This window comes from Orcinus orca, chromosome 1 (genome assembly GCF_937001465.1).
Source record: "Orcinus orca chromosome 1, mOrcOrc1.1, whole genome shotgun sequence".
Taxonomy (NCBI): domain Eukaryota; kingdom Metazoa; phylum Chordata; class Mammalia; order Artiodactyla; family Delphinidae; genus Orcinus; species Orcinus orca.
In genome coordinates this window covers 18,811,023-18,834,737 of record NC_064559.1, presented here as the reverse complement: position 1 = coordinate 18,834,737, position 23,715 = coordinate 18,811,023, and the positions used below count along the sequence as shown (strand labels likewise).

Genomic DNA, 23,715 nt, shown 5'->3' with positions numbered 1-23,715 from the left:
TCTCAAACCCTTACTCTTCGACTAAATTCAAACCAGTCATTGTACTTTTCAGTTAGCAAATCTCTTTTGGCTTGGCAGGCAGGGATTTCTGTACTCTGATTCCCTCTGAAAGACAGACCCAATGACCTTGTCTATGGAGAGGAATTCAGAGCAGAGATGGGGAGGCGGTGGCAACCCACGGCATACATTCTGAATTTATGGCTTCCTTGGTAAAGCAGTCCTTAGTGGCTCTCAGACAACAGGTGGAAACCTGTTTTGCCCTTAGGAGAGTCTAAGATTTTCATTAGGAAACAAATCCCGGGAAGTACTGCCATAAGGACAGTCCTTCATTGGCTGATCATCTGATCAAATCCTGCCAAGGATTTGAAAGGTCTAAGGAACCATCCAGGAACTTGAAGGTGATGCCACATCCATCTCTTCTGACAGCAGAACTAAGACTTATGATGCTGTGTTTGTTCAGTCAATGCTTTGTGGTTCTGTAGGGCGAGTGCTGGGTTTGGAAGCAGGGGTATGAGTAAGGGCTCCCCCAAGTTCTTTGGAGAATTTATAAGTACAGTCAATGCCCACGCATGACCAAAGAATTCCTTATGATATTGTAATTCGTCTCTTTCCTCATGTGCTCCAAGACCACCATGGGTCCCAGAGGGTAGAGACTATTTCTTCTTTCTTTGTCTCTGTTGTAGCTTCTGGGCATGATAGAGTATCAAAGGAGATTTAAGGTGAACAACTGATGACTGGAAGAGTCCCATAGTATTTCTTGGTCTTGATCAACCACGTTAGATTTTGTGTGTCTTGGTCCTCAATTGCAAATGACTTGCAATTTTCGTACATGCGTTCGTTTTCAGAGAAGCTCAGGTTTTCAAATTTCATTTTGTTTAACTGATGTTCAGTATGGATGAACAGAAAATACCCTGACCACGGCATGTTTTTAGTGGACTTGCATCACATCAAGCAAGAACGCTGTCTCAACAAATGAGTTCTAGGACTAAAATCTGAGATTTGGGATCCACGATATAGGGCATCCAGAATTTTCAATTTTGAGGATGGCATTATCAAGATATTTAATATATACAAATTTAAACCCTCTGTGACAAAGAGAAAATACTCTTTTAGGGCGTCCCAGTTCATAGATATGATCCCTAAGGCCAGCCATTGGAACTTAGTAACATCCAGCTACAGCACTAACAAGGTGTTTCACCTTAAACATTCTAACGAGATAAAAAGATTCATTTGCAAACCCATCACATATGTATTCACAGGTGGTGGGTGTGGGTCATTGCATTTGGATTAAAAAGCAAATGTCTCTCTCTACATGAGAGGTCACTGGCTGGTATAAGACAAAAATCTTTTCACTGTTTGGCATAATTAAAATACTCCAACAGTGGTTTCAGTAATTTAAAAATCACAGTATTGTTGTAATATTTTTCTAGGCTTCAGGAGCTCACCATTGTTTGGCCCAATCAAAGCTGGGAACGCTGGAGAAGTTATCACCCATCAAGGTAATTACTTTCAAGTTGAAATAATTACTCTATCAATGTTAATGGTCTTTCAACTTCAATAAAGCACTCACCTGCCGATAATCACGGCTAACCTCTTGCTCTAATGCAATTCCCTCTCTATTTAGTAGGTTATATTACAGCCGTTACAGTGGTCACTTGTCCTGAACAGCTGCTGAATTTCACTTTGATCGGCTGTGAACCATAAAAGAATTGGTCGTCTGTGTATGATTTCCCCCTCATCCAGAAGCCCTTGCGGAGCTCAGGATGTGATCTCTTGGCTGCAACTGGGGACTCGGGGGCAGCCATCTTGCCTCAGGTAGTGGCTACTTTCCACTGGTGACAAGAGCCCAGTAGTTCAATTAACTTCTGCCCTTGACTGCCACTTACAGCTTGCTGTCTCTGCTAAATGGCACATATTCTGAATTTATGGCCTGGGCCTGTTACAGTGTGGACCAGTTCCTTTTACTTTCATATATTTTTTAACGAGGCTCTGTGGGATTCTTGGGTGTCTAACAAGGGTTTCCTTATAATTCAGTTAAAGGCCAGAAAATAACAACATGCCTGTGTCAAAGGGCAAACAGTCTTCCCACCCACTTCTCCCGTAAACTGACAGACTGCTCTTTGGTAAAGGTGAAGTGGGTGGATGCCAATTTAGCAGCATCTGTGTGGTTTTGGAAGAGAGAGAGAGGGGGGGGGGGAGGGAGTGAGGGAGGGAGGGAGGGAGAGAGAGAGGGAGAGAGGGAGAGAGGGAGAGAGGGAGAGAGGGAGAGAGGGAGAGAGGGAGAGAAGGAGAGAGGGAGAGAGGGAGAGAGGGAGAGAGGGAGAGAGAGGGAGAGAGGGAGAGAGAGAGAGAGACTGTGTGTGTGTGTGTGTGTGTGTGTGTGTGCGCGCGTGTGTGTGTTGCCAAAAGGCTGCATGTTTTGCTTATATGATCTCAGATCTAAGTGAACAGGCAGGGTCCTGTGAGTGTCATGGTGGGTAAACTGAGCTGCATGTAGAGTGGAAATGGCCTGAGGAGGACTCTTGGGTGGTCCGCGTGAGATGTTTATGGTCATGAGGGGAGACGGGTCAGAACTAAACCTCAGGGAGACAGAAAGCGCATTCTCACTCAAGGTGATTTAGAAAGGAAATAGAGCCTAATCCAATATCTGAGAAACTACCTGGAAATGCACAGTATGGTATTAGAAAATGTCTAAATTTGCAAGCTAAGAATTTTGTTGCAAGGCCTGCTTAAAATAAACACAATCTACATTTTCCCAATCATGACCAAATTCATACAGTTGCTTTATCCAAACCCCAATTTTTTTCTACATTTACTCATTTCTTTCAGCCTCTGTTATTCCAAATAAATAGTAGGATATCTGAAGTTCTACAGCCTATTTATATTGCTATTTACAGTCTTAAAGTACTTTGCATATGCATTAACTTATCTAGCCCTTACAACAGCCTTGTGAGATAAGTAATATTTTAGTTCAAACTTGACAATTAAGTAGGAAGGCGGATCCATTTGAAGTGTACGAATGTGATCATTTGAGAAGGGAACAACATTGGGCCTTCAAGCAAAAGATTCAACATATACTTTAGAATTAGATTCAATGGGACTTAGTGAAGGATTTGATATAGAAGGAAGGTAAGGGAGGACTCAAGGATGATCTGGCTTGAGCAGCTAGAAAGATGATGGAGCCATTCAGCTATGTAACAGGATGTACTGGAGAATGATGAGTAGAGCTTAGAAAAATAGGTGATAAGTAACTCCACTGGCACTGTTAGACATACGTCTGCAGGACTTACACAAAGAATCAGCCTTACACCTTCAAGCCCATCTTCCTCTGAAGATCTGTAAAAGACAACTTATGTAAGAGAAGACCCTTCCTATATAAGAAGATTCATGAAAAGCAAGTTCAAGAGGGGAATTCAGTAGAGACATTTCTCCAGGTTATCTCCTTACCACTTGAGGGAGGATGGGGATACTCCATACTCCTCTCTCAAATCATATGAAGGATATCCTAGAGAACAGCATGAAGAAATTGAGGGTGTCTGCAAGGAAGGTGAGATGGACATTCCACTCTTTTCAAGAGGCTTGCTATGGAGGTGACAAGACTTATAGGGTAATTCTGATGCAGCCACTAGGGTGAAGAAGGATCTTCCGAGATTCTTATGTGATCTCAGGATTTGGGGATCATGGCCTAATGCAGAAGCTGATACCTGCAGCTCGTTCAACAAATTCTGAAGTTCTGAGGCTGGCTGCGTCTTACCCAGTGGTAAGGCAAGTAGAGAAGATAGTGCTGGACTAGTTGTACTTTCCTCTTTTGATAGAACAAGTTTTCTGCAAGCCTAGTGGATGCCAAGAAAGCAAGGAGTTTTGTCAACATGATAGGACCTGATATTGGCTGACTGCTCGGGAACGGGAACACAGAAGTAGAAGGTTGTGGGTGGATCTTTGAGGCAGTAATGGATAGGGGTGCAAGAAATTTGCCAAAGCGTGTGTTGCCTGCATCAGGATCTGTGAAGCATGGAATCTCTCACGGGAGACCTCTGTGGAACCCACACAAAAAAAATCCCATGAGACACCTACAAATAAGAAGGCAACAGTAGATGCATTAGAACAATATTAAGGAGTTAGACTCTGCTACTTTTTGTTTAATTTTATCTTTTCTTCCATGACCCTGGGGAAGTCAACAAGAGAAGAGGAGGGAACTGAAGAAAAGGAGGAAAAATGGACATGCCCTCTCTTCCCCACTGTAGATCCCCTAACACAAGTCAGGCTTTAGACTGGATTTTTTTTTAAAACCTGAAATGAGTCCCATTTACCAAAACTGGGCTGGTCCTTGTCACTGAAAGTGACTGGAAAACCATGGGACCTGCTCTAGAGATTACTGATGAGCAAGGAAGGGAGTCCTGATGAAGCTTGCTGGAATGAAGTGGTTGGAGAAAAATAAAGCCCTTTCAAGGAAGTAGTTATATAAAGTTCAAGAAGACTTACATGGTATTTCATCCCCAATAAAACCGAGCAAAAAGCAGATCCCCACTATATATTTGTGCTTGGTAGAGCATTATTAGAAAAAAAGGATAAAGATAAGGTAAGGCTAATAAATGAAAAGTTGAGGTCAAATAAAATACAACATTACAATAAAAAATGGGATGTTCCAACAAGTATTCATTGTTTTGTGTCACATCTACTCACCCATATTTTGTATCTTTTATATAAAAGAATGAATGATGCAGGCACTCACATTCTAAACTGAAAATCCCAGCTAATAGAATTGATACAGAAAGTAGAGTTATTGTTTTTATTACTATTTTTTCTTGATTTTACAACAACAGTTACCAAAGGAGTTGTTTTAGATAGTTAGATTTCCTAAAGCATTTCTTTTGACTTATCAGTGGATCTGGGGGAAAATGCCAAGAACCGTCAAACTGTAAGAGCTACAACTAATTCAGGATCATATGTAAAGAGCAATAATGTTTTACATCATACTAAGCCAAAATGAAAATGGGATTAAAAATAAATTCATCGATGTACTCACAGACTCTCCATGATACGGCAATTATAAAATATCTCATTTTTTCCTTTTACATATCTACCTAATGGTAAAGAGATCTGCGACAACCACATGGGGACATTTTGAATACCTCCTCCTTGACACTGGGCAAGGGAGTTTGGCAACTAGAATCTAGAAACTAGAGTTTGTAATTCTGGATTTTATTTCCAGATTAGAAGCCAACTTTTAGTGACCCACATAATTTGCTTACCCCTCAACACCGTATGTTTGATTCTACATACAGAGTGAGGGACCATCTATCTTTCTGGGGACTGGGCAAGTGTCTGATCTGGGCTTGATGTTTTATAACCCTGTGGGGTAAGCAGGGATATACTGAGAGCACAGACTAACAGGTAAACCACTTTTTCCTTTCCATCCCAAGTTATTTTTGCCAGTGCGATGGCAGGTGCCAGGGAGAAAAAGCAAACAAATCCTAATGGTGGCAACAGTACCGCCAACCTCGCCAGGAGTGTTCCCTGTAAATACCACCATGGAACTCTCGTGTGCCAAGCAAGGATAAATGCAGTTTCTCTCCTGACACTGCACAATTCATCGCAGAACTAATTGGGAAGGGAGTTTAAGGACTTCTACCTGAAGCTGGTTTTCAGTAGTGGAGGGAATTGGTCTGAAGAGACCCTAAGGAACTAGATATATCTCTTCCCCTTAGAAGGATCTCCGTAGGTCCAAAAAGGAGATGAAACTTTTCATGAGGTTGGGAGAAAAGCTGGTGACACATTAAAAGCCACACTCTTTCCATTTCTTCTCTCCTGCTGCCTCTGTTGCTAATGCTGCAGCTCTTGCCAACACATATGCTCTCCACCCCCATGGAGGGCCCCCACTGCCAGTTCTCCATCCACTGCCACCATCAGGAGGACTCATGCATTCATTGCACCTGTTTTATGTGGCTCTCCCAGCCACATCCACCTGTCTGTAAACAGCTCCGGGGGGACTTTGGGACAAGCTAGGGATGGCAGTACACTACAGGCAATTTATTGGTGGCTTCTCATGCAGGGATGGGATCCCAAGATAAACAAGAGACTAAAGGAGGGGCATTAGCGACCCCTCTTGCAAGTCTGCGGATTGAACTGTAATCCTGGATTGTGGGAATGGATTCTGTATCTCGCTAACTGAAAAATGTAATTCCTTTGCTCTGGTGAATTTCAGCCAAAGTGGTCAATGAGATAAAAAGTTGGAAACATTTCCTAGGCCAGGCACAGAAATGGAAAGAGACAGTGCAGATGTTTAGTGGGTATAGGAATTGGAGAAATAGTAAGTATAGCCAGGAAGGCACTCCGAGAGATTTAAAAGGGAATCATCAACACATGAGCAGTAGAAACTCGGAAGCAAAGAAACTTAAAAACCTGAAATGCCTAGTAGTAAAAATCTGTGCCTCAGACTTGACTACTCATCTTCCCCCAGAGTCTCTGCCCAATAGCCCAGCTGCATGGGAGACACTGATAACACAGATAAGAGCAGTATTGAGTACCGACATGTTGAATAGAGTACTCAATGACTATTGGCCAAATTGGATTGAATTGTTGATAACCTGTTCTTGACCTTGGGGGCCCAGTATGCTAGTATAGAGAAATCATGCTGTTCTGAACAGGAAGAGATGGACCTAAATCACAGGAGGAGGGATTTGGCTAGGATAAAAGGAACTTTCCTCTCTGATGGTGAGGAATTGGAATTAAGAACCTCCCGAACCTCCTTCTTTAGGTATCTTTAAAAAACGGTTGAATACATTCTCTTGGCAATGTAGGAATGGATGAAACTCAAAGACAATAGCTTATTTTCCTGATTATTTCTTTCAAAGATGTCAGTCTGTAAAGAGTCATAGTGGCCTCCTGCTCTGGAAACTTGGCCTAGTGACCAGAACGACATAACACTGGCCCGATTGCTCTGTGGAATATGTCCTCGACTGCTAACAATAAGTTCAAATGGGAATTTTCCTGATCAACCTAATGAAATCTTCTCTTGGGACCCTCAGGGCCAAAGATCCGGATTTTGGGGAGCTACTTTGAACACACAAACACATTCAAAAACGGAATGCAGAAATATTGTTTCTTGATTATCATGGCTCTTCTCTTTAGCTGTGCAAGGATTAATCTTTAGAAGAATGGAAGAAGACAGCAATACTTGGCTAGCAAATGGAAATTATGTTGGGGAGGGCTATATACAAAGGGCCACGTAAAGCTTAAAGCTTGAGGCCATAGGCCTTCCACTTTTTCAGGAACTTTTTTAGTGTGATAAAACTAGAACCAAGCAGATTAAATAAAGAACAGAGTTCACTGGATACTTTGAGTCTTGGGTTGTAAAATGAAACTGGCTATGAAGGGATGACTTAGAGGATATATCACAAGGGAGTTCTCATAGAACTTTTTGGTAGATTAAACGTTTAGGCTGAAACCTCTGAAAGCCATATTTTGAAAGATCAGAGGTTTAAGCATTGGAACATTGATGCATTCAATAAAAATATATTTAAATTAAGTTGCCTCATTCAGAAAGATCTTGTCAAGGATTTTTCAATACTTTTCTTTCAGGGTGGAAGTTAAGAACATGAATTCCAAGGATATAGTGAGAACTAATAGATTTCCCCATGGATCACATATCAACTAAAAAAGAACTTCTGCACTTAAGAACACTGCTTCTGATGCTTATAATGAGGGCACTAGAAGATGTAATATGAAAGACCCTGATATATAAAGATAATTAAATGTCAAATAAAAAAATAAAGTACCAATTCTGAATTCTAAATAAAATGAAGATTTCTTTCTGATATAAACTGCAGCAAGCTTTTTGGATCCACCTTCTAGAGTAATGAAAATAAAATCAAAAATAAACAAATGGGACCTAATGAAACTCTAAAGCTTTTGCACAGCAAAGGAAACCATAAACAAAATGAAAAGACAACCCACAGAATGGGAGAAAATATTTGCAAGTGAAGTGACCGACAAGGGATTAATCTCCAAAATATACACACAGCTCACACAGCTCTATATCAAAAAAAAAAAAAAAAAAACCAACAACCCAATCAAAAAATGGGCAGGGGGCTTCCCTGGTGGCGCAGACGTTGAGAGTCCGCCTGCTGATGCAGGGGACACGGGTTCGTGCCCCGGTCTGGAAGGATCCCACATGCCGCGGAGTGGCTGGGCCCGTGAGCCATGGCCATTGAGCTTGTGCGTCCAGAGCCTGTGCTCCGCAACGGGAGAGGCCACAACAGTGAGAGGCCCACATACCGCAAAAAAAAAAAAAAAAAAAAAAAAAATGGGCAGAAGATCTAAATAGACATTTCGAAGACATACAGATGGCCAAAAAGCATATGAAAAGATGCTCAACATCACTAATTATTAGAGAAATGAAAATCAAAACTACAATGAGGTATCACATCACACTGGTCAGAATGGCCATCATTAAAAATTCTACAACCAATAAATGCTGGAGAGGATGTGGAGAAAAGGGAACCCTCCTACACTGTTGGTGGGAACGTAAATTGGTACAGCACTATGGAGAACAGTATGGAGGTTACTTAAAAAACTAAAACTAGAACTACCATATGATCCAGCAGTCCCACTCCTGGGCATTTATCCAGAGAAAACCATAATTCGAAAAGATACATGCACCCCAATGTTCACTGCAGCCCTATTTACAATAGCCAAGACACGGAACCTAAATGTCCAGTGACAGATGAATTGATAAAGAAGATGTGGTACATACATATAATGGAATATTACTCAGCCTTAAAAAATGAAGTAATGCCATTTGCAGCAACATGAATGGACCTAGAGATTATCATACTAAGTGAAGTAAGTCAGACAGAGAAAGACAAATATCATATGATATCAGTTATATGTGGAATCTAAAAAAATGATACAAATGAACTTATTTACAAAACAGAAACAGATTCATAGACTTCACAAACAAACTTATGGTTACCAAAGGGGAAAGGTGGGGGGCAGGGATAAATTAGGAGTTTGGGATTAACATATACACACTATTATATATAAAATAGATAATCAACAAGGACCTACTGTATAGGACAGGGAACTCTACTCAATATTCTGTAATGACCTATATGGGAAAAGAATCTGAAAAAGAGTGGATATACGTATGTGTACAACTGAATCACTTTGCCGTACCTGTGAAACTAACACAACATTGTAAATCAACTATACTCCCAATATAAAATAAAGATTAAATTTTAAAAAATGAAGATTTCTTTAATTTACACACTGCTTATTTCTTAATTCTATGAGAAATTTGAACATAGGACGGTGAGAAAATATTGTACTTTATTCATTTACAAAGATTCTTCTGGAGTTTCATGAAAATATGTTTGCCTCATCTTATTTAAACATTTTGATAGATGTTATACTCTATCAGATAACCTTCATATAAAGTGGGCTGCCAAAACTGGAAGCATAGAAAATGGTCTGGTCTTTGACAATGGTGCTTTATGATGTCTATTCTTTCTTACTTATGAGGGGTTTCACACTTAGCAAGGTCTTGGCACGTTTTGAAAACCCTATGTATTTGACTCCCAAGACCACAATGTTTCATCTCTGTGAAGGAAATCTGAGGGTTTCCTGCTGATCTCCCAGAGCATTTCTTTCTTTTCTTTTTCTGTTAATATGTGCTATCTGCCAGTCATTTTTCTCAATGCTGGGGAGAGTCAGGGCAGCCAAGTAATATCTCTCAGACATAACTTGGTTAATTTTGTGTTTCACAGATCTTCACTAAGATTTTTAAAAAATATTTTTAAATAAAATAATGGAATAAACCATCATTGGAAAAAGTCAAAACTAAAGAATCATATGAAGTAAAAAGTAAAAGTGCCCCCTCTCCCTACAGGTTGCTTTATGGGTAAGTTGCAGAGTATTCCCTTGTCCCAATATGTCTCCTCCCTATATTTACAATATTCCAGAATGTTTTACACAAACTGCATCACATTTACACACTTTCCAGAGCATTTCTTGCCTAACACTTTTGGTGTATGATATTCTCACTTGTATTGTGGTTTGCAGCTGGTGGGTGGTAGGGTTTGGGACCTGAATCCCAGTGTGGTGGATATTATGGGCTGTAACCCACTACTACTCTTACTTTTTTATGTTCAGTTCTCATCTCTGCAGTATTATAACAGAGAAAGCTCCCCAAGATAAGGATCATCCTATTTTTGTATCTCCCGTAGAATGTCAGGCTATGCCAGGGGTAAAGAAAGCTCTCAGGAGATACAAGGTAGACTGAATTAAGTTGTGTTATGGGCCAGAGGAGGCCAACCCTGAAAAATCGCCACTAAGTTATAGTGCATGTGATGTATGTGTATAACTCTATGTACCTAGACAGGTCTACCTAGAAATTTAATTTTCTTTTTCCTCAAAGAGCCAATAGTATCACATCGACATATGTGACATGTCTAATTTCATCTGAGCCTCATCCTCATGAGGCCTAGAGGGACACATTTAATATTCCCATTTAATGGATTTGGAAATCACGCAAAGAGAGATTCACGTATTTGCTGGAGGTAACACAAATTAACCGTGGTATGAAAACTGGTCTCCAATATCTCTTATACTTAGTTCATGGCTACGTTGCATTTTTTGCACTTAACCATTTTCATATATATGTTTAAGCCCCAAGTGAAGAAAAATGACAAGGCAGGTAAGAAAATTAATGTCAACCTATTAACCAGATAATCTAAGTATCTGTTATACTTTTTTTCTGAAGTTCTTACCGTCACGGTGAAAGCGTGCACAACAGAGAAGTTCAACGTCGGGTCATCGGTTCTCTCCTGGTAGACCACACGGTACTGGGAGATAATGCCATTGGGAGATTCTGGCTTCGTCCAGTTCAGTAGAACTGAATGAGCACCAGTGGCTTGAGCCCAGGGCGCTGGCAGATCTTGAGGTGGGGCTTCTAGAGTCCGTGCTGATGACCACAGACTCTCCACAGTGCCCCTGGAGTTACGGGCTCTGACCCGATATTCATAGAGCGTGAAAGGCCTCAAAGTATCTGCATTGTCAATAAATTCAAGGGCTCCTTCTGACCAGACAAACAAAAGGGATTCCTCTTCAAGGCCAGCAGGACGTCTGGAAGGAAACCAGCAAAACAATCAGTGACACGGCACACTTCAAAAGAAGGTTTGTAGACAGAGTAAGGAATTGCTTTTTAGAAGAAATTTTTACAAACTCAATTTTTCAACAGTCCCATTCATGAAATGAACATGTTAAGTCTAATAACAGGAATTTGCTGTAGAGCTCTTTAAAGGGTAAAAGTCAAATTTATTTCCTATGGCTTCTCCAAAACCTAGTAAAACGCAGAGTATGCTCAAAAAATTCTTTCAACTACCTGAGAAGGTGATTGTTCAGGCCCATCTTTAGATTTTACTGATGTTAAAACTAGGGCCCATGAAGTAAGTCACACAGAGAAAGGAACTGAATCACTTTGCTGTATACTTGACACTAACACAATATTGTAAATCAACTATACTTCACTCCTCCCCTTCCCCCCCACCCCCCGCAAACCTCCCCCACAAGTCCCATGCAAACTCTTTTGGCACTTAACATATAGAGCATTAAACATGTAAGTAAGAGAAATGGAATTGTCAGTTGCTGGAATCACCCCAGATAGCTAATATTTCATTTGGAACAGATATTTGCTCATCTGGGTGTAAAATCATGATGCAGACCTGACCAGAATTGGAAGTTCCTGAGGAATCCTGGTTGGTCTCTTTCTGTGTTCTCAACATCCGAGCCCAGTAGGTTTAATAGTTTTTCTTTTAATTGAAGTATAGTTGATTTACAATGTTGTATTAGTTTCTGGTGTACAGCAAAGTGATTCGGTTATACATGTAGATACATTCTTTTGTATATTCATTTCTATTATGGTTTATCTGAGGGTATTGAATATAGTTCCCTGTGTCATACAGTAGGACCTTGTTGCTTATCTATTCTATATATAATAGTTTGCATCTACTAACATCAAAATTCCAGTCAAAATTTTTTTTTGAGTGAATGGCCAAAAGGCATATAATTCCATGGCTTTTCTGCATCTTTGCCTCGTCTCTATCAACTCTACTTTTCTACAAGGGTAAGTATTCTAGGTTGGGGAAGAATGTACCCAAGGGATGACCCTTTCCTCTTTCAGCTTCATCTCTAGTTGAGAAGAGAGTGATGAATAAATCAGTATTTTCCAGGCTGTTAGGAGTATTTAATTAACATGCTCTTCAGATGCTGGCATATTCACATGCTGCCACATCAGATTAACCATCAAAACGGAAAGGGTTATTAAGACAAAGTCAATGACAGTACCTTTCACGAAAAGTCAGGCTATTTAAAATCTTTGGCTTTGGGAATTTGATGATCCTCAAGTTGATAAGTCGCTATGACCCAGGTATGAGCAATGACAGTCTACCTGCTGGAGGCTACAGAGGCTTCACAGATACTCCCCGTGACTTGCAATTATGGTTAGTCCACCCACCACATTATTCCTTGCTACCATGCCTGGGCCAGACTCTGCACTCCGTGTAGGTTTGCAGGGTTTGGCCTTTGTACTTGCTGCAGATACCAGGTACCAGATGTGTCACTGGGAGGGATCCACTCTAATGAGGACCACAGGGCTCACAGCCAAGTATTCCTCTCAGTCAGTTTTTTTAAAAGGTGTTTGCTGGGAACATAATATAGCAGGCAAACATATGAACTTCTATGGGTGAATAAAACTTTCTATTTTGTCTGGCTTCAAACTTTCTATGACAAGTCAATGAACTTTATGAAATTCTCATGAATTCCCACATCGAGGTGTAGCCATGGTTGTCATAAAACTGACGTTCTATTAAAAAAAGAAAAAGAAAAAAAAACAAAACAAGAAGAAAAAAAGAAAAAAACATAAAAACACACATACACACACACAACTGACAATTCTTTAAAAAATTGCCTCAGAGTGTGAATTTTAAAAATCTATACTACGTAAGAGATTAAGTATTATGTTAGCCCCAAGTTTATCCACCAAAACAGTTAAAGGATGCAGCTGGGTTAAGTATTTCTTATCACGACTGAATATTTAATTAATATTACAGTGAGGTAAACAGTCCATTTGTGGTATTAACAACAACAACAACAAAAAAGAACATTTTTATGTCTAAATGAACTTTGAACAGAAGATGTTGAGTAGATGACAATTACTCCTAATTTATTTAAGATGTAGGCTTCAACTGTGTTTAACTGGAAGTGCTTCCTCCTGAACAGTCTATGTTTAGGGAAATCACATTTTCAGTTCTCTCTGAAGAGTCAAATGATTAGTTCTTCTATACTTAAGTTCATTGGGGAGATACTTCAATAATGCACTTTTCCAACTAGAGTTAATTTAATGTTGCTTAACACTTAAGAAGAAAACAAAAATAATTATTAAACTAGGAACTATATATTTTAAAGGGCATTCATACTTCTGTTGTTTTCATGTGGTATAACCTTTTAAAGAACTCCCTGCTCTCTTGGAATGCCAGAAGTTCTCAGTGCTTATCTTCAAAAGTAATTAAAACAAAATCCTATAATTCAGTGTATTTCCCATAACAATTTAACATTATGAAACTGCCAACCTTACCTTATGAAGAATATTAAGAATATTCTTAATTTAAATAAATAGCCAGAAACACCTGTAGTCAGAGGAGATGGATTGTAAGCCTTGGCCTTGACACATCATTAAATGACCTTGGGCAAACTCACCTGTGTTCTCTAGTGTTCATTTCACTTTGTAAACTGGAGTCAATGATCTTATAGGGTATAATGTCTAGAATTTTGGTAAGAATTAAATCAAGTAATGCATGTGAAAATTACTGGGTCAAATGTAATACACAATACAAAGGAAGTTATCATAGAAATGATGTCCAAAGCTGTAAGAGGGTGTGGAGAAAAGGGAACCCTCCTACACTGTTGGTTGGAATGTAAATTGGTATAGCCACTATGGAGGACAGTATGGAGGTTCCTTAAAAAACTAAAATAGAGCTACCATAGGATCCAGCAATCCCACTCCTGGGCATATATCTGGAAAAGATGAAAACTCTAATTCGAAAAGATACATGCACTCCAATGTTCACTGCAGCCCTATTTACAATAGCCAAGACAGGGAAGCAACCTAAATGTCCAGTGACAGATGAATGGTTAAAGAAGATGTGGTACATATATGCAATGGAATATTACTCAGCCATAAACAAGAATGAAATGATGCTATTTGCAGCAACATGGACAGACCTAGAGATTATCATACCAAGCGAAGTAAGTCAGAAAGAAAGACAAATACTCTGTGACATCACTTATATGTGGAATCTAAAACATGACACAAATGAATTTATTTACAAATAGAAACAGACTCACTGACACAGAAAACTAATGGTTACCAAAGAGGAAAGGTTGGGGGAGGGATAAATTAGGAGTTTGGGATAAACAGATACACACTAATTTATATATATATATATATATATATATATATATATATATATATATATATATATATAAAAAACTGAATTCCTTTGCTGTACACTGGAAACTAACATAAAATCATTAATCAACTATACTTCAATTAAAGAAAAGAAACGATGTCCAAAGCCTGTATTTAGGAAGACAAATCCAGCAGTTGTGTAAAGGCTGCATTGAACAGGCAGTGACAGCAGTCACACGATGAAAAGGTCATCTCAACAGTCCACATGAGAATAAATGTGGATCCTGAACTAGGTCGATGGTAGAGGAAATGGAAACATAGGTGATTTAAAAAATGCTTTGGGAAGGTTGAATCATCCAGCTTTCCTGAGTGGGTGGCTGTTCTGGTGTTGAGGAAAGAGATGCAAATACCCTTCAAAAATTTTAGGACTTAATTGCATTTAAAACTCTTCAGTGATTCGCCATAGAACTGGCCTGTGCTGACCACTGCAGATTCACCTTCTGAGATTTCTAGTCCCATTTTACATTCTGGTCAAAATCCAATAGAAAGTCTTTCCCTTGCTTCTCTCTCAAATAGGGTTACAATATCCTTCTATGTGCTTAGTCTTTTCTTTATGGACTCACTTGTCACAGTGTATTGTAATAGACATTTCTTTTTTATATCTCTCCTACTATACTACAAGTTCCTTGAAGTCAGACTGCATCTTATTTTTGAAGCAATGACTGGATGACTGACTGGTTGACAAGAATAATCCAAGATTTTGGTTCCAACAAGAACCAGAAAAATGTTCTCATTATTAAGTTATTGTCTCTCAGCTCTAAACCTACCCTTCTATATTTGGCTTTATGACAGTGGGGCTGGGACTCTGCCCTCTACATTCCTGCTTTACTAGCTGATTCTATATTGGGATCTGCCAATGGGGGCGCCAGAGGGTGATTAGAGAACTGAAAGGAAAAGGGAAGGGGCTCCTTCCTATTTGCTTCCTGTTTGCTTGCTGATTACATGAGCTTCTCTGCAGCAAGGATTCTTCACCTTGTAAGCAGTAGATCCTTCTCCCTTAGGAGCAGATGATTCAAATATGACATTTTTCCAACACTTGGAAAGCCAGCTTCATCTCATGCCTCCTCCTACAGACACCTGCACCAGCTGACAGGTGCCCCCTCCTTGGATGTCTGGGTCCCAGCATCACAGGTGCTCCCCTCTAAGTTTCTAAGTTTTAATAATTCAAGCCGTTTCTCTTTGTTGCCTCAGTCCTAAGGGTATTAGCTCTTTCCTGCAGTTGCCACCTCTATGATATCTTCGAGTTCTCTTTCATCCTTTCAGTTACCTAGTTAACAAATTTACAATCAGGTAGTAATTATTTATATTAAATTCTTTCTATTAAAATAACTGGTGTGGGGCTTCCCTGGTGGTGCAGTGGTTGAGAGTCCGCCTGCCGATGCAGGGGACACGGGTTCATGCCCCGGTCCGGGTAGATCCCACATGCCGCGGAGTGTCTGGGCCCGTGAGTCATGGCCGCTGAGCCTGCGCGTCCGGAGCCTGTGCTCCGCAACGGGAGAGGCCACAACAGTGAGAGGCCCGCGTACCGCAAAAAAAAATAAACAAATAAATAAATAAAATAAAATAACTGGTGTGCTTTCTCTTTCCTGAGCAGACCTTGATTGCTACAGAAAATGAGGATGATGTTCACAGAAAGAGGGAAATAGGAAAATTGTAAAGAGGGTAATGATAGATTTGCATCTGGACTCACTGAATTTATCATTTTGTCTTTATCACACCATATTACGTATTGATTGTAAAAAGTAATTAGAAAATAAAGATGAGCAAAAACACAAGAATCAACCATAACCTATCTCTGAGATAAGCACTGTTAACTTTCTTTTGGTGTTTAACATTCCAGACATTTTTCGTGCACATATAAATGTAAAAAAAATTCTATGTATTTAAAGAAAAACAGAATCATACTAGGTGTACTGTCGTGCAATCTGCTTCTTTTATTATCGTGAACCTCTTTCCTTGTCCTTAAATATACATATATAACTGCCAGATTTGTCTCCCCCAAGCATGGCTGTGGATGGTCCATCTTGGATAACTTTCTATTTTTTATTGTGCTTTACGTTTAACACAGTACTTTCACATACATGATTTCATTTAATTCCTATGAAATTCTAGAGGTTAATTATTTTCTATGTTTATCAGCCTAACTTACATAAAAGTTAAAGCTTAGGGAACATAGTGACTTGCCCAAGGTCACATAACTTGTAAGTGGCAGACCTAGGACCTGGAAGCCATATCTTCTGACTACAAATGCCACGCTTCGTCCATTCTGTCACATTGCTTCTCTATTTTACTCCAAATCTTTAATGGCTCTCATTGTTTCCAAATCAAAACCTAAACTCCTCAGCCTAGTATTTAAAGTCTTCCAAAATCTACTGTCAAGCCGACCTTCTAAATTCCCCCTACAAATAACAAAGTCTCCAGCCAAGCCTGAGCACGGAACCCTATGCCTTCAGTGTTGGGAATTTTGCTTATTCCAGTCATTTTATTCACCTGCGATGTCTTTGCCATCAGTCTTTGCTTGCTAATATTTTATCTACCACAAAGGAAACAGAATACAAAGTCCTGAAATGGATGAGACGACACACGGGAATTTTGTATAGGTGGCCTTTCAAATCAGTAAATTGTAAAATAATGTTGACAAACTAGATAGCTTAAAAAAAAATAACGAATGCCTAATTGATACAAAAAGAGACATGAAGTGAGAGTGTTTGGGAAGTACATTCACCAATCAAGAGAGCTTTTTGTTGCAACCTGTAGAGTCCTTGTCACATCAGCCAGAGAAGCTTAAGCCTGCACAGTTGGAAAAGCAAGGTTTCCTGGGAGGTTTCCTAGCTCTGTCTAACCACTCTTACAGATAGATGGGGTCTTCAAATTATTTTTGTACAACACTTTTACTCCTGCTTTTTAAAAACTTTGCAACTTAGCCATTATTTAAAAAAATTACTTTGTAAAGGCTTTAAATATTTATCCATTCATTGAACAAATTGATTCAGTGTTCACTATTCTTTCCTTCATCTCAGATCTTCCTTCTAAAGTTACTCTCTTTCATCCTGAAATACACTTGTTAGAAGTTCACTGAATGATATTCTATTTGAGGTAAATGCATGAGTCTATTGAAGGTAAATTTTCTCCATGTTATTTTATATAAGTATAATTAAAGACTGAATTCCGATTATTAAAAGTTAATTTTTCTGAGAAAAACCCCCACAAATGTCTAGATTTCCTGTCTCATTCCTTAAAACAAAATCAGTCTATTAATGTAAGATCAGAAACCATAAAACTCCTGGAAGAAACGTTAGGCAGTGAGCTCCTGGACATTGCTCTTGGCAATAGCTTTTTGGATCTAACTCCAAAAGCAATGGCAACAAAAGCAAAAATAAACAAATGGGACTAAATTAAACTAAAAAGGAAGGAAACCGTCAATAAAATAAAAAGTCAACCTACTGAATGGGAGAAGATATTTTCAAGTCATATATCTGATAAGGAGTAAATATCCAAAATATATAAAGAACTCATACAGCTCAACAACAGAAAAACAATCCAATTAAAAAATGACAGAGGGTCTGAATACACATTTTTTACAAAGAAGACATACAGATGGCCAACAGGCACATGAAAAGATGCTCGACGTTACTAATCACCAGTGAAATGCAAGTCAAAACCACAATGATATGTCATCTCACACCTGTCAGAATGGCTATTATCAAAAGGACAAGAAATAACAAATGTTGGTGAGGATGTGGAGAAAAGGGAAACCTTGTGCACTGGTGATAGAAACATATATTGGTACAGACACAGTGGAAAACAGTATGGAGGGTCCTCAAAAAATTAAAAATAGAACGTCAGCAATTCCACTTCTGGGTATTTATACAAAAAAATATGAAAACACTAATTTGAAAAGATATGTGTATCCCTATGTTCATTGCAGCATTTTTTACAATAGCCAAGATACGGAAGTAACCTAAGTGTCCATCTATGGATGAATGGATAAAGAAGATGTGGTATAAATATAAGGAGTACTACTCAGCCATAAAAAAGAATAAAAATTTGCGATTTATGACATCATGAATGGACCTTGAGGGTATTATCCTAAGTGAAATAAGTCAGAGAAAGACAAATGCCATAGGATTTCACTCACATGTGAAATCTAAAAAACAAAACAAATGCAAAAAAGAAAACAAAACCAGACTCACAGATACATGGAATAGACTGGTGGCTAAAAGAGGGGAGGGCTTTGAAGGATGGGCAGATTGGGAAAAGAGGTACAAATTTCTAGATATAAAAGAAATAAGTGTGTAATGTACTGCATAGTGTCTAGGGCCAGTAATATTATGTTGCAAATTTGAAAGTTGCTAAGAAAGTAAAAAAATAGTTGTCATCATAAAGAAAAAATTTTGTAACTGTATATGGTGACAGATGGTAACTAGACTTATTGTGGTGATCATTTTGAAGTGTATACAAATATTGAATCATTATGCTGTACACTTGAAACTAATAATAATGTGTTAATTATACTTCAAGAAAACAAAAAACAAAATCCAATCTATATTTAGATATAAGGAGTAGAGCCAGAAAAGTGCTGGAAGAAATAATTGATGTGTTATGTTTAATATGATCACTAAAAGAATTTCCATAATATGTAAAAAGGATAGATAAATTAACAAGAAACAATCTAAAAGAAAATAGTCTAAAGATATATACTATACACACACAAATATATATTAGAAATAAATAAATGAACAGCCTGACTTATAATGACCAAAATTTTAATTAAAACAACAATAATATGCCATTTAAAATACTAGGGCTTCCCTGGTGGCACAGTGGTTAAGAATCCTCCTGCCAATGCAGGGATCACGGGTTCAATCCCTGGTCTGGGAAGATCCCACATGCCGCGGAGCAACTAAGCCCGTGTGCCACAACTACTGAAGCCTGCACTCTAGAGCCTGTAAGCCACAACTACTGAAGCCCACATGCCTAGAGCCCGTGCTCCACAACAAGGGAAGCCACCGCAATTAGAAGCCCATGCACCGCAATGAAGAGCAGCCCCCGCTCGCCACAACCAGAGAAAGCCTGTAAGCAGCAACGAAGACCCAACGCAGCCATAAATAAATAAACAAACAAATAAATAAATTTATAAAATACTGAACTAGCAAATATTTGAAAGATTGCTGAGTCCCAGTATTGATTAGAGTTTTCAGAATTAGAAATTCTCATATACCATTTTTAGAAGACAATTTAGCAATCTCCAAAATTTAAAATGCACAAAACTGGATCCTGCACTTCTAGTACTAAGAATAATCTTCCATATGTTTATTGTAAAGATTTTTTTGGAGAATTGCTTTTGTAATGAAAACTTAGAAATCACTGATTTTGCCAACAATAGGAGACTGGTTAAATAATACATGATACACATCCATATAATAAAATACTGTTGAGTCATTAAAAGAAATGAGGAGTGTGTGTGTGTGTGTGTGTGCGTGTGTGTGTCCAAATAGCCAAAGAAAATTTGAACAATTCCTTATGTAAGGGAAACTATAAATAGAAAACATCAATGTTACATATATTAAAATTAATAGTAGTTATGTCTATCGATGGGAATTATATACATGGGTAAGTCATAAAAAAGGGATACATAACCTTTGTAATATTCTGTACTGTTAAAAAGTTTTTTTAAAAACATTATTTCTAATTTAAACAGTCATTAAATTTTTATTTTGTAAGGCCAAGTCTCAATGACATCAACTTCATCCATGGAAGTCTTCCATAAATACTCCAGACAGAAAGAATCCCTGTCTCCTGTAAATATTTTGGTAAATATTTATATTTCTCACATTATATTGCTCATTGTTTTGTTTGCTTAGTTTGACTTACATCTCCTACTATAGTAAAAGTCCTTGGTAGTAGGGCTCAGATCTTACAGTAGATATGAACATTATCTGTCATCTATTATCATTCTATCTATCTGTACCTATTTATCTATCTATCTATCCATCTTCACATCCATACTGTCTTTCCACATAGTACAAACTGATTGCATAAAAATTCCTTCACCTTTGAATCAATGCCCTTTTTTCTTAGTTTACTCAATCAGCTTAATCATTCATTCTAAAAAAATATTATTTATGGTACCCTGCTTGGAATGTTCTTCCATATCATCCATCCATTCAAACTGTCTCAGATTTTATCCTTCAAAACCTTACTCAGTTTTTCTGAATGTTTAGTTATTTGAATATTTGGAAGGTTCATCACTTATTTTTACTTTTACGGCATTTAGAAGGTGTTTTAATATATTTTTGTCTTTTACTGCACATTGATCCAATCTTTTTCTTTATTTAGAGGCTGCTTTTGAAAATAAAACCCCATGCATTTTTGTCTCTCTTAAAATGGAATCTCCTAGTGGGAGATCATTTTATTACGTATTTTGTAAAGTCTTAAGAAAAAGAGTTTGGTGGATTTTGTAGATGGAAGTTGGATTTTGTGGGTGGATTTTGCCATTTACAAGATTACAGATATAAAATAAAGGGGGAATACTGAAGAATCTTTATTATACAAGCCAAACTTGCTATGAGAAGAAAGCAGATGCCCAAGATGGCCTTATGTATGCCCTATCAGTAAACAGGTTGCAAAACGCTAACATAAAGGTTGTCCCTATTGTAGGAAATCTCTTTTGTAACTCACATTGGTCAACAAAGTAGCCTAAATAAAAGATCATGTTAACAGGTGAACTAACCAGAAGCAATCACATGAATAGTCTTGTCCTTACTAGCTTATTTTTTGTTTGGTTTTCTAAAGTCATAAACATCTTACCTGTTTATTAGGGCAGATCCTTTTTAACAGGATGCTATCTAGAGGCAACATTTAAACAATAGATGGGAATTACTGAGGGGAAATGATTTGGGGGCTTGGAGAGAGCAGAGATGAACATCTTCAAGATGGGATTGGCAAGTTGGCTTCCCGCAATTTAATGAAAGTATCTGCATAGGTCAAACCCCGTCTTTGATTTGAGCTAAATGGATTTCCTTTGGTGGCGATAGAAGAAAGAGGAGGCAAATGATGAAACAGAAATTACATGCCCTAACCTCCCCAGAAATACCGTAGGCTTGTGTCTATAACTATATGCGGGGCTCTATGGAGTCCCAGAATGAAAAAGAACTCTGTGTCTACATTCTATTTCTGTCCTTACAAATTCCTGATTTTTTTTTTTTGCAGCTATCTAAGAAAAATTTGATATTGTTGTTGTCTAAGCACATTTAAACTTCAGCTGAAATAACTGCCAAGTGATTCATGCCTATGTAGGTGAATATAACGATTGTATCTGGAGCCCCAGCGCACCATTTTCATTTCACTTTAAATAAAAAACAAAATGTATCTATGTCAGTCAGTGCCCTTCTCCTGTACTCAGAGGTATCAAACAGGCTACAATTATGATTGTGAAATGATTGTGTCACACTGGAGGAAGGTTTATTGCTTTTGAGTCTGCTAGGCAGTAACACATTCTGTTTCATATTACTCTTTATATCATTGTTTGGCTGTGACTAGAATAATCAAATGCCATCAAATGCTGTCAAATTCAATTTACAGTATTTTTCATTGAAGCGGGCTTTCTGCATTATATTTCTTGTTTTCCCTCTCTATAGCTGCCATGGAATAGTCACTGTAATCATGAGCATTATTTACAAAACCAACAGAGAGAAGCCTCTTCCTGGTCTATAACAGATACTTTATTTCCCTTTATTCAGAATAGGAATTTGATGTGCTTTTCTCATACAATTAGCATTGAGTAGATGAAAGAAAACTATTCCAAAGATGGGCATTGTAAAGGCTGCACTAATGTGTTTAATGTAAAATGTAAATTCACATTAGCCATTTTTACATGTTCATGTGTATTTGAATCAGAAATATTATTCTTCAAATTAATGTTTGCTGAGAAGAAAACATTTGGCTTGCTCATTTATGGCAACGTGATTTACAAAACCAGAAATGCAGTAATACTTTCTCCCTTCATAATTTTCCTTACATTCCCATAGCTGAAGATTGGTCTGAATGAAAGGGTTTCAATATCTGAAGTTGTAAGACGAGCCTAAACTAAGTTTCACGATGTGTCCAGGGCGTAGGACTAAACAAGGGAAGGCATGAGGCTGCAGGAGAGACTAACAAAGGATGCTGAAGTGGGATGAGGATCTGAGAAAAAAATGTGTTGGGCTTTGTATGCCTGATTTAAATAGATGGCTTTTGGAATGGGGTTTTCAGCTGCAAATTTTTTGTCTGCCGGTGTCTGTCTTAGAAAGTGTCTTTTCCATCTCAGTGCTATGATCTGAACGATTGTGTTTCCCCCAAATTCATATGCTGAAATCCTAACTTCCAAGGGGATGGTATTAGGAGGTGGGGCTTTTAGGAGGTGATTAGGTCATGAGGGTGGGGCCCTCATGAATGGGATTAGTGCCCTTATAAAAGAGACCCCACACGGCCCCTGCTGCTTCTGCCATGTGAGGACACAGTGAGAAGATGGCCATCTGTGAGCCAGGAAGTGGGCCCTCACCATACAGTAAATCTGCCAGCACCTTGATCTTGGACTTCCCAGAATCCAGAACTGTGAGAAATTAATGTTTGTTGTTTATAAACCACACAATTTATGGTATTTTTGTTATAACAGCCTGAATAGCAAACTCTCAGTTGAGAGGTTCTCTGGCCCCTTTCCTCTGTTTTTGTTTTACTTTCTCCTTTCCTGCTCTCTCTCTTCCTCCCTCTCCCTCCATCTCTCCCTGTCTGTCTCTTTTTCTCTTTCCTCTTTCTCCTCATTATATATTTGAAGAAAACATTAATTTAAAACTATGTCCATGCTGATCAAATGAAAACTGGATCAAGTAGCACAATACTCTTCAAACCAAAATGCCCATGGAACCACCATCTCTCTCTCTCTCTCTTTCTCTCTTTCTCCCCCTCTCATTCTCACTCTCCTCATTTTTCCTCCTTCTCTTCCCCTCCCTTCTCTCTTTTCTTCCTTTTAGGTGGCTACACTTAATTAACTCTGTATCATGGTGAAAAGAAGCTGCATTAACACCATCTAGCCAGGTGAGTGGAAACCTCAAAACAGAAGGGGAACTGCACAGTGAAAAGTGTCATCTTTTAAGGATGAGAAAAAGCCTTTCCAATCTCCACATACTAGGTGGTGGGATATAATTAGA

The 23,715-nt window shown here is 38.5% G+C and overlaps 1 protein-coding gene across 1 annotated transcript in view; it reads right to left on the bottom strand.

Moving 5' to 3' along the window:
• USH2A (usherin) overlaps nt 1-23,715 on the bottom strand; it is a 782,904-nt gene that overhangs the window by 126,213 nt on the left and 632,976 nt on the right. The window contains exon 60 of the mRNA XM_049708907.1: nt 10,770-11,124. Within this exon, the coding sequence (XP_049564864.1) occupies nt 10,770-11,124 (355 nt within the window). The remainder of the gene's footprint in view (nt 1-10,769; nt 11,125-23,715) is intronic.